General features: G+C 46.2%; 1 protein-coding gene and 1 long non-coding RNA gene across 17 annotated transcripts in view; one reads left to right on the forward strand and one right to left on the reverse strand.

Moving 5' to 3' along the window:
- Positions 1-10928, reverse strand: part of FANCA (FA complementation group A) — a 31268-nt gene that overhangs the window by 733 nt on the left and 19607 nt on the right. For 7 of the 16 annotated variants that reach the window (XM_085551193.1, XM_085551192.1, XM_085551196.1 and 4 more), the window contains 17 exons: positions 10389-10588; positions 9862-9958; positions 9458-9634; positions 8780-8853; positions 8228-8356; positions 7664-7727; positions 7272-7438; positions 6583-6688; positions 6028-6087; positions 5536-5640; positions 5124-5236; positions 4183-4324; positions 2617-2679; positions 1431-1572; positions 1002-1077; positions 517-643; positions 12-104 (listed from right to left, as the gene is read on the reverse strand). In XM_085551193.1, the coding sequence (XP_085407319.1) occupies positions 12-104; positions 517-643; positions 1002-1077; positions 1431-1572; positions 2617-2679; positions 4183-4324; positions 5124-5236; positions 5536-5640; positions 6028-6087; positions 6583-6688; positions 7272-7438; positions 7664-7727; positions 8228-8356; positions 8780-8853; positions 9458-9634; positions 9862-9958; positions 10389-10588 (1935 nt within the window). Of the gene's footprint in view, positions 1-11; positions 113-516; positions 644-1001; positions 1078-1430; positions 1573-2616; positions 2680-4182; positions 4325-5123; positions 5237-5535; positions 5641-6027; positions 6088-6582; positions 6689-7271; positions 7439-7663; positions 7728-8227; positions 8357-8779; positions 8854-9457; positions 9635-9861; positions 9959-10388; positions 10589-10928 lie in introns of all 16 variants that reach the window. The other 9 variants (XM_015874352.3, XM_015874353.3, XM_085551199.1 and 6 more) reach the window with 4 other exon arrangements.
- On the forward strand, positions 7612-9991 carry LOC146760594 (uncharacterized). Its single transcript, XR_014947584.1, has 3 exons — positions 7612-7749; positions 8281-8392; positions 9879-9991. It is a non-coding gene; the product is annotated as an uncharacterized LOC146760594 (long non-coding RNA).

The raw sequence follows: 10928 nt of genomic DNA on the forward strand, positions 1-10928 counted from the left end.
CACTCACGCACCAGTCCTATGTTTCCAAAGCTTTTGGCAGGGCAGCGTGGAATTGCACCAAGGAGGAACCGTCGGGCTGCAGAGATCACTTCTAAGGGATCTGCCTGAGGAACTCAGAAGAGAGAAGGCAGATCAAAGCCCAGAGCAGTGTCACTCTCAAGTCTCAGTCCCTGCCTCCTGAACTGGACAAAGAACCATGACGCTGTGCCTATGGTCTAGCTACATGTTGGACAGATATCTCAATCACTGCCTACATGCATCCTAAGGTCCCATATAAAACAGCAGGGAGATATTTTAGGTTTCAGGCAGCAGCAGGACAGCAACACCTGCAGGGTTCTCCCCACCTCAGGCTGCATGCCTGCAAATGCAGCTCCACAGCATTCTTTGTACAGGAAAGTGAGAACAAGGGGGATGCTGTAAGTGACACTGGGAAAGGATCACAAATAGGATTTGGAGTTAGGAGAAGAAAGAAAGAGACTGAGCTTCACCCATATGCTCTGCAGAGCCTGGTCCTACCTGCTCAGGCTGGGGCAGGTCCTTCCCTTCCACAAAGAGCTGGAGCAGCTGGATGTAGAGACTGAGTGCCACGTAAAGGAAGAAGTGCTCTCTGGTGAGCAGCTGGTGGTGAAAGCCGGGGGTAAGGCTGTGGGAAATCATACATGCACCATCCAGTCAGTGCTGGTTCCATGCTAGACTCAAATGGAAAGAGACAGGGCAGAGACAGCTGGAGCTCCTGCTTGATTTACAAGTCGCATTGTGTGCAGGGCTACAACGTGTGAAGGCAGCCAGGGATGCTACTGTTAGAAGCACAAAGATAAAGGGAAACTTCCAGCACAGTGTGCAGGGATTCTTCCATAGCAGCCCTGCTGTGACGCAGTATTCTCCCCTGCACAGCTACCAGAAGAGCTCAGCTCACCAACAGGCCAGCAGCAGTGCACAGCAATCACCAACCACATCCTCCCCACAAGCATTCCTGCTGGTTCCAATCAATGGGACGTTACCTGTAGAAGGCAACAGGCAAGAGCCGCTTGTGGCGCTCCGAGGCTGCGCTGTGTAGGATGCAGTATTTCCCAGAGCCTGCAACAGACAGAGAAAAGCATTAAGTATCTTCAGAGTCCTCTGCTCCCTCATGCAGGCTCTGCACAGCTTCTTCCCAGCACGCAGTGACCCCTAATGGTGGGTGCATTGACCCTGGCAGAAGGAAGCTGTTCCTTTTAGACTTTTGCTACTAGATGAATATTGAGTTTTGGTCGCTCCTAATTAGCAGCCAGGTCACCAGACAGCAGAGTAGAAGCAGCTTTTAATGAAACTCTTATGTGTGCAGCCCACAAAGGCACCAGATTTCTTTCTTATAGGCGCAGTGATTAATCAAAGAGATAAAGCTTTACTGTCCAGCACTAAACCTCCCCCTTGGAGGAAGACTCACTCACCTTCTTCTGCTGGCAGGAAGAGAAGTGGCCAGGATATGCCCCTCTCTTCCAGGCACTGCAGGATCTCCAGGGCCCATTCCAGAGATGTCTGAAAATCCACACCTTCCTGGGTGTCAGAAGGGACAGGTTTGGTTTGTCTTTGCTTTTAATCGTATGGAAGCAGAAAAGTTTCAGTAAGAGATCATGCGCATGAAATGCTTTAACAGAGGACATGTGTGATCTCAGCCCAAGCCTTTCCCCTCACCTGGGGGCTGAGTTCCTCTCTGGGCAGTCAGGCAGAAATGCTGCATCACCAAACCAAGTCACAGCGTTGCTCACTTGAGCATCATTTGCAAAGGCAGAGGAAACATTGATGAGCAACCAGCTTTGCTCCAGAGATATAACTCAAGTTCTGCATCTACCCCACCCCGTTTCCCAGAGCCCACTGCCCCCCTCTAACCTCTCTAGTGACGGTCAAGAGCTTTTTGCACTACTCATTTTACTCAGAACAAGAGAACAAGAACTCTCAGATCTGCTCAAGACATTTCTTTTCTCATTGACTCTTCCTCCAGATTCCCCCAGTGAAAGGCTGAGACCAAAGGATTATTTTTAACTTGAAGCTGCTCCCTGATCCAATCTGTTCTGATTACACAAACGGCTGCACTTCAAAGTGGGTAAGATGGCAAAGGGACAGAAACGCACATTCATAGGCAGGAGGATGCTTAGGGCAGAGAGCTGCTGAAAGAGCCTGCTTGTCTTTGCTCTTCCTTTTCACAGCACCAAACCATTTGGAAACCCATGTTCCTCCTTGCTGCAGACCCCACTCCTGTGAAATGCCACATATTTCCAGACTGGGGAAAAGCATCTTACAGCAAAGGTGAAATGCACAGAAGCCAAGAAAAAGATATGGGATTCCAGCACTACATGGGAAACGTGAGCAGGAAACTGGAAATAGTAAGACGTTCAGGCAGAGGAATGAAAACTACTGTAGTGAAAGGGAAGATCATGTCAGACAGGAAAAGACGCTTTCAATCTGATATGAACAGAAGGGCTTTCAGCAGGCTCTGTCTGGGATGGTGCAGATCCTTCCCTTCTGGCAGAGCAAGCTCCCAGCTTTTAGAGTACCTGTACTAAGCATTTCTAGGCAGCAAACCAAGCTGATCGGATCTATTTGGAGTCATGAGAATCCCCTAAGGGCTGAATTTACCTTTGGTGCTATTTTTGCTGAGATTACATCCATGAGTGAGAAGAACAGCAGAGAAACAAGGAACTGCAAGGAAAAGAGAGTGCCTGTCAGTTGTATCTGCGGTGATGACTCAGAACTTACACTTTCCAGTCAGGAAATAACATTTCATCAAGTGAAATTCAGCGTTCCCAGCATGGACTCAGATGAGCTACAAGCACTGCTGCCCTTTCCAGGTGAAGGCAGCGTGTTTCAAGAAGACAGTCTGGGGCCTGACTTGGTGCATTGCTTATCGAGGGAAATCCCGTATGAAATGAAAAGCAAGTAAATCAGACCAAAGGCAACTTATCCCAAATAGAGGGAAAACTAAATGAGTTACCACAGATGTAAACCTGGCAGAGAGCTAATCTTAGTCCACAGCCTACACACCACCAGGAGATGCTGTGCAGCTTCCCATCTCCGCAGTCGCACTGGAATCCTGTCCTGCCACACGTCTCTGCTGTTCTGGACCCCAACTACTCCAATCAAAGTGGTTTTCTAACCCTGGGAAGTTAAAGTAATGCTTTTATTTGTGTCACCTGTTCAGCTGTAAAATGAAACCTCTTTTCTTTTCCTGTTGCCTTCTGAGAAGGGAGAGGGCAGGGCCAGACAGCAAGCTCTGTGCACAGGACTGCATGCACACACACAGCAGTCAGGCCAAGGCAGGGAAAAGAGAGTGAGGCATTGCACCTCAGGTCTTCCAGCATCCTCCTCCTATCTTAAGGCAGACTTTTAAGGTGAAAGCTGTCGTTATTCCACCTGTACTAAATGCACGTATCACCTCGGTGAGATCAGCTTCTGATTAGTAGCCTTTAGCTCTAGAGCAGTACCAACAGTGGCAGATTTGATCCCACGGCAAGAAGGGCTGCTGCCACAACTCTTGCCCCAGGGATTAAAACTTCAGAGTAAGCCGTAAAGCACAGGTTCCGCATGAACAAGATTTACCTGTGCATTTCTCAATAGACACTCCCCATTCTGAGCTCTGGTCCCTGCTATCTCCTCTAGATCAACACACACAGCTGCCAGGACAGCAGCCTAACTTCCTTCTCAGAAGGCTTCAGGGAATTCAAAGGGTGAAATGGCAGATGCACTTCCTGGAACAGAACTGAAAATCTCCCAGAAGTCCATTCCTGGCATTCCCAGCCCTTAAAAACACACACATTCCTGCCTCACAAACACTTTCTGTCTCTCTTTAGCCTTCCTGCCAAGTTTCCAGAATGAAGATCAACAAAGATTTCTCCTTTGTCAGTGGGAGAATTGATCCTGGAGAGCCATGGACTGAACTCCCCTCTGCAGCACTCTTCTGGTTTCTAGAGCAGCTGTTTAAGCCATCTTCACAGAGGAGTCAGTATCTGAGTTTAAAGTCTAAACAGCTCTGCCTGTAGGATAAATATTCAGTCACTGGTGTTTTACAGCTACATTCTACCAACAGCCCATCGGCAGGATTTCACAACGGGGTCTAATTGAGAAATGATATTCCAGGTAAAGACATTCTACTTTCGCTTTGTAAGTGTGGAGAACAGCAGATGTTTAAAATGAGTCCAGCCTTGCCTGCTCTGTGTCAGCTCCCAGCCTCCTCAGTGCATTTCTCTCTCTCCCACGTGGTAACTGCTGTTGAACGGTGCGATGGAGGAAGGCAGCAGAAATCCAAGGAGGGCCAGAGGGAGGGAAAACCCGTCCCGAGGAAAGGAAGCTAGGAAACAAAACCAGCATACCATGGTTTGAGAGAAGGAATCAGAGCTGTAAATGAGGAAGGGATCCAGAGGCTTTGGCAAAGCGCTTCATTTTGTGACTGGGCCAAATTAAAACCAGTTTTTCTCCCCAGTTTTGTCCCTGTTGCTGGATGCTGCATGGAGACCATTCGGAGAAATTACAAGTGGAGCAACAGACAGTAGCCTCCCAAAATCTCCCTTATCACACGTTGGGCAGCTAATTAATTATCTCTGCACTTATCTCGTGCTTATTGCCTGCAATAATCCATAAGGAGATTCTCATAGGGAATTTCCAGCTTTTGGTTGGAATGCTGATGCTGAACAGACAGCAGATTTACCACGGGGGAAGGATATGGAGAGGAAAGGATGCAGCTGGGAAGCAATCAGCAATTTCAAGAGATGTGAAATTCACCACATCAGGGAGTGAAGGGTGCGGCCTATTGAACAAACGACTCAACACTGTGCTAAAGGCCACCTCCAGTGTTTGTCTAACAAGGAGTCTGCCTTCCAGCCCTCTCTAAAAGGATTCTCTTTTTCCTTATGGTGAAACACTCTGACCCATATTACACAGAAGGCCAGACGAAATGATTACAATGACCTGTTCTGAGTTTGAACTCTACAAAGGAATCAGTCTATAGCTGTCCTACAAGCCTCAACCCACGTTAGCATTTCTTTCTTTCTGCCTGCTGAAATCCAGCCTGTCTCAGAGAACAGCTCCAGGGAGCCCGTCCATCAGAGCAGCTCTGCCTGCAGATCACTGTTCAGGTTCCTCGTACTCACCCCACTGCTGAGGACTGGCATTCCCTCAGTCTCTCCAGTTCTTCTGGAAGTGGAGCACCAAAGAGTCTCTTCCACTGAGAGCAAAGTACTGGCTCCAACCGTGGCCACCAGAGCTAGGAAGAAAGCCAGAACCAGCAGTGTTAGGCATGCTTAGTAGCTGCTTGTAGTGTTGTATGCAGCCTATCCAGCTTCTGCCTTCTCATTCTTAAGCTCTGTTCATTCTACTTCTGCTTATCCCGAGCTGGGATCAGAGATACTGAGGGTATACTAAAACACTCCGTTTTTTTCCAAAGGCATTAAGAATTACCCCTTGCTTCACACTTTACCTTAAATGAAGTTTAAAAGATGCACTTTAAATAGGCACAAAATATACATCTGATATTAGAAATAAGGACAAAACATGAACAGTTACCGCCGCAGAGAGCAGCACAATGGGGCACTTGGTTTGACACGTTGTTAGAACATCGTTGACCCCTTCTGCTGGTTCTTCACAGTCCAAGCTGGCATTCAGCAGGCCCTGGGTGAGGATATATCACAGGGTGACTACACACTTATGCCTTTGCTGCTCTGAAGTACCTCCCAGACCCATATGTTAACTAATCAGAGCTAACTGTAGGGGTCAGCATGGCCCTGCAAAAGAAACACACACCCAATAGCTTCTCTTTCTGCCGCCTGCTTTGCTGCATTGTATTAAAATTAGACTCCACCATTAATTCCTCCTGTTAATTCGCTCCACTTCCCTGGACTACTGCTCTTCTTTCTGCAGTTTACACCAGTGATTCCCAAGACAATTGTGTAAATGGCACATCTCAGTGCTAACAACAGCACAGAGTCAGGTATCCTGGTAAGGAAACTGTTCTGGCTGGCAGGGACAATATTGCAGCATGACAAAGACAGAGCTTACCCTGAAGAAGTGGGCGGTGATGCCATAGGAAAGCGCGTAGCCCCTGGAACAGATGTTCTTCTGCAGCAAGATGAGGAAAGAAAAAGGTTCATTACTTCCCTTCTGAAATGTTTTCTTCAAGCAGATTCCAAAAGCACGGAATCACCCTGTGAGACCCCAGCTATCAGCTCAGGTTACAGAGATCTTTTCTCTCTCTCAAGCAGCATCACTGACTAGATTGAGTTCTGCAGTCCCAGCACATCAGATGGCCCTGCTTGCTGTGCATAGCAGAAGCAGATTGATTAGGAGTCTCAGAATGAGTAGCAGTATCTGGCTGTGCCTCAGGGCTTGAAAATGCCTTCCACCAGGATGAATAAATAGAAATGATAACTATCCTGAGCACAAACAGTGCTCTGCAAGACCCCAGAAAGATACGGGGATGTTTTTGAAGCTGAAATTCCCCACATTCTGATGTATGTTAAATTGGCTGCATCTTAACTTCTATCCTAAGCACAACCTTAAAGTCTCTAGCTAGAGCTGTTACCAAGACATGATTATCCGGCTAACCACACGTACCAGCTCTGAGTTCACATAATGAAAAAAATCTTCACAGTCCAACAGAGTTTTCTTTCCTTTTTGACAGGTCACGATCAGTGTGGATGCAGGGAGCCCCACCAGGATCCTTAGGCAGGAAAGAGAAAATCAAAATCAAAGTCATCATCGAGATCTGAGTCGGTGCTCTCAGAGCACATGACTTTGATATCGGGGCAGTTTGTGAGCACGTCAAACTACAGATCTCAAACCTCTGGACAGAAACCACATAAGGAATTTTTCTGGCTGCCCAGAAAAGAATCTGCATTTCAGCGAGATACACCAGACCACTTTCAAAGATATCATCAGTGGCTCAAAAATGGAAATGCATGCTTATCTTAGAGCAGCAAGTCATACAGGGAGGATTAATGCAGGTGGTGGCATTTAGAGTGCTGCTGACTGTAAACAAGAGTCCACAAATATGTGTTGGCCATGGAAATCCAGTCCATCTAAAGGGGTAACTTTGAGCCCAGGATGGCACACAGAAGCACTTAAGCCACGTGGGTGCTCAGGAACAAGCACCTCTTGTACATTTGCTAGCAGGATGCACCATGCCATTTATTTTCATGTGCTGTGGGCTCTGAAGGGAGGCTACCCAGCTGCACGAGTACACAGCACAATACACAACAGCACTTTTGTCTGAGGCATTCCCAGCCATTCAGGTCTGTGTTTACCTTCTGTGCAGAAGCAGCTCCTGCTGCCTCCACAGCTGTTCACCCAAAGCAGAACCACAGTGTCTCTCTTTCAACCTTTCCTGAAGAATCTCAAACAAGAAGTGTCTCTTGGCATCCAAGCAGCCAGAAAGTGTCCTTCGCCTACATCCCAGCTCAAGTACCATCTCCTAAATAAGGCAGGGCAGGGGAGAAACAGTGTTTGTCAGGGCTGCACACTAGTTTGCACTCAAAGCCTCTATGATTCTCCAAAGGAATACAAAGAAATCAGTATCTCTATTTCCATGCCATTGCTCACATCTGAGAACTGAATGTCAGTCTTACGGACACTGATACAATAGAAAAGTCTCTGGCCAAATTCAAGGACACAGATGTACTTCAAAATCTGAACTCACCTGCAGCTTGCAAAGAATATCAGGACTGACCGACTTCATTTGGCCACAGCTACCTGGGTTCAGCCTGAAATTAAGAGACACACCAGGTAACTATCCCTGCTCACCCAGAAGGAGAACATCATTCCAGTAGTATCAAATGGCTTCACACGATCACAAAGCTCTAACATTAATGTTCTTTAGGTAAGCTGTACATGAGACAGCAACTCTCCTCTAACCCTCCTTCCTCATTTTCTAGCTTCAGCCACTTCCCCGAGGGCACTGACGCTTGTCTGGCCAAACAAATAAAAATACAAACTCAACTTAAAAGAGACACACAGACTACGGACTCTATCTGTGACTTCAGATCCAGACCTCTGTCACCTAAAGCAAGATTCCTATGCAAAGACCAATGAGTCACACGGGGCCACCTCCCAGCTTTCATTTGCAGCCAGACCTGTAAGAAGGGAATTGCTTCCACTATGGGAAAAATGTCCCCATGTAAGACACAAGCTGGCAGCTCTTAGTTTGCCAGCCCATTAGCAGAGCCATTGCTACTGCAGAAATGCAATTCATGATGCAGAATACCTTTGTGAGAAATCCAGAATGCAACCGATAATGACACCACATGCCTTTTCCAGGTCTCCATCACAGCCACCAGAAGCAGAAGGTGCTGGAAGATACCACTGATAGATTGCCCAGTAATGGAAGTCCTGCCTACAGTGTTGAAAAGAAGATAAGGAAACTTAAAATGTGGTAATAGATTTATTTTTTTTAAACCTTAATGTAAAAGGAAGCTCATCCACCAACTTAAGGGCTATACCAGACGCAGCACCAGAACACTGCATGTCCAGCTGTGAACCTTCTTCTTGCTGCTGGGAATAGGGGTTTTTTGAAAAATTACTTGGAATGGCTGTAGATGCAGGTTACAGGATGAACTGGTGAACTTCTCAAGTTAAAACACATCTCACCCCAGTCCTGCTTTAGCTCTGTAATTCATTGCCTGTAGTAGGCAGCAGGCATTTGTGTCCCACAGAGCCTTGCTTATTTAATTTGTTGTTAAATCTCCTAACATTAAATGCTTTCTCCTATTTTGAGTGGGGAAAGATGTTTAAGTAGCCCCATTTTCTCTGTAGTTACCTTTCTGAAGCAGAAAGAACATCCTTTTCAGGGTGCATTTCTAGTTCCAACAGCAGCCACTCTCTAAAAGATAACTGGAGGAAAAAAGCAATTTAGGTAAGAGATCACAGCCAGATGCAGCCCAGACAGATTAAGAGAGATTAAACTGGAGGCACGAAGCCAAGGAAGTTCCAGAACTATTTCCTCTGCAAAAAAAAATCTAAATTGAAGACCTACTAAAACCTACAAATTACAGAATGTACCAAACTTATCAAGCAAGTCTATAAAGCATCCATCCCAGCGACACACAAGCACATCCCTGTGACAATTCAGAATGTGAAACCTGGCTCAGATCACTCTGCAGCACGGTACACAGAGGGAAAATCAGACTTTTTCTCTACAGTTCCTGATCATTTTCTTATTGATATTGTATGTTGCATCAAACCTTGTGGTGTTGACAGTAAACCAGACAGTCTTCCCTTCTAGTTCTCTATTTCTGCCTTATCATCAGCATCAAAGTGCACAAACAATGCTGAGCGTGTGACTGACCACACATAACGTGGTCATTCCAACCATCATTCCAACTTCTCAGGTGCTGTCTGTGTATGAAGCTTTTGTCAGCAATAAGGAAATTGTAAAGGGCAGAGCTGAAAAAATGAGAATCCCAATGTGAACTTCAACCATGGGAAAGGTTTATACCTGGAATGCTTTTTCCTTCAAAAGCTCTTGAAACCGTGCTTGCTTCCATAAGCAGAGGCTGGCTCGTCTGTAGTTGAGAGAAGGGCATGTCAGGGAACTCCAGACCAGGTCAGCCTGACCCTCCTTGCTTGTGCTTCCCCGAGCTTCCAAGCTTAGCCGTGGCACAATGTACTGCAACTGAAACAGACAGAAAAACAGTGCGTGTTTCCAAAGAGGGCCCAGTACAGCTTCTGTGTGCAGCTGCCAAACAGGCAAATGCACAGCATGGCAAGGTGGGAAGCTACCAAGAAGTATTTTTACAGTTTTCTTTGTAAAAGTTACAGCTCCATAGGAGTCTGCAGTGGAAAACTGAACTGAATCTGATTTTTCTCATAAGGAATGTTTGTTTTTTTTTTTCCTTTTACCTTTTTAACAAGACTAGGAGGAACCAAGGCACATAAATCGCCACAAGAAAAGGATGGAAACTTGCACAAGAGATAAGATACGGCTGCTGTGCAGAACCTGATTAAGGAAGAGAAAGGATTTGGTTATCAGGTTGGTTCAATCACATCTTTTCCCAATCACTAAAGTCCAAAGTCAAAGCAAAGGCTGAGCGTTTAAAATGGTTTTAACCAACGTGATCCAAACCTGCTCACTTTTGAGACCATCTCTATTTGTGTGTATCCAAATGCAAATGTGGCCCAAATTTTAGAACCAGTGACTAAGTGGAAGCTTTGGACAGCATCCACTCAGTCCTTTGTTTGGCAAGCATCAGTCACCATGATGCTTCGTCATGTGGGGCCACCATCAGCCTGTCTGGGTAGCAGCTCTATGCAGCTCATACACCCACATACACTCAGGAAATCCTCCACAAAAATACAGCTTTCCCTTCCTGTGCCAAACCTGAGCCATCATGCAGGGAAGCAGGAACATGGGAGGGGTATAAGCTCACCTCGTGCAGAAGGAAAGTGACTCCTCCGTCCTGCACACTAGCAAGCAGCTCCAGAACTCAGAAATGGAAAGGACTTTTTCAGCAACAGGCTGAGAAATCCCAAAGTCAGCTTCTATTTCAGGAATTAAAGATTTAGATTCACAGAAGTGGATCATAAAAGCAGCCAGTCCTAAAATATGAGCATCATTCAGGGAAGGGCCCTGCGAGACAAGTGAAAATAATGAACTGGAGAAACAGATGTCTTCCATTTGTAACAAACAGCTACTTGCAGAAGAATCTCAATTAATCAAGTAGAGGAACACTGTAACTATCCATTGACCAATTAGGTGCAATTATAACAATTCAGCAGCTGAGAGGCACCAGATAAATTAAACATGTTCCTATCTCAGAATGAATTGCCATTCCACAGCAGCACTTCAGCAGGAAAACATTCCACCTGCATTCCTGAGAGCAAGCCCGGGCTATTGTTCTGAAATGAGAATCTTTGGAAGCCTGAAAACTAGTGAGGATCCTTCAGTGCGCAGTCCAGACAGGTATATG

This window comes from Coturnix japonica, chromosome 6, assembly GCF_054131305.1.
Source record: "Coturnix japonica strain WE chromosome 6, WE-NBRP24, whole genome shotgun sequence".
In the NCBI taxonomy this organism is placed as follows: Eukaryota; Metazoa; Chordata; class Aves; order Galliformes; family Phasianidae; genus Coturnix; species Coturnix japonica.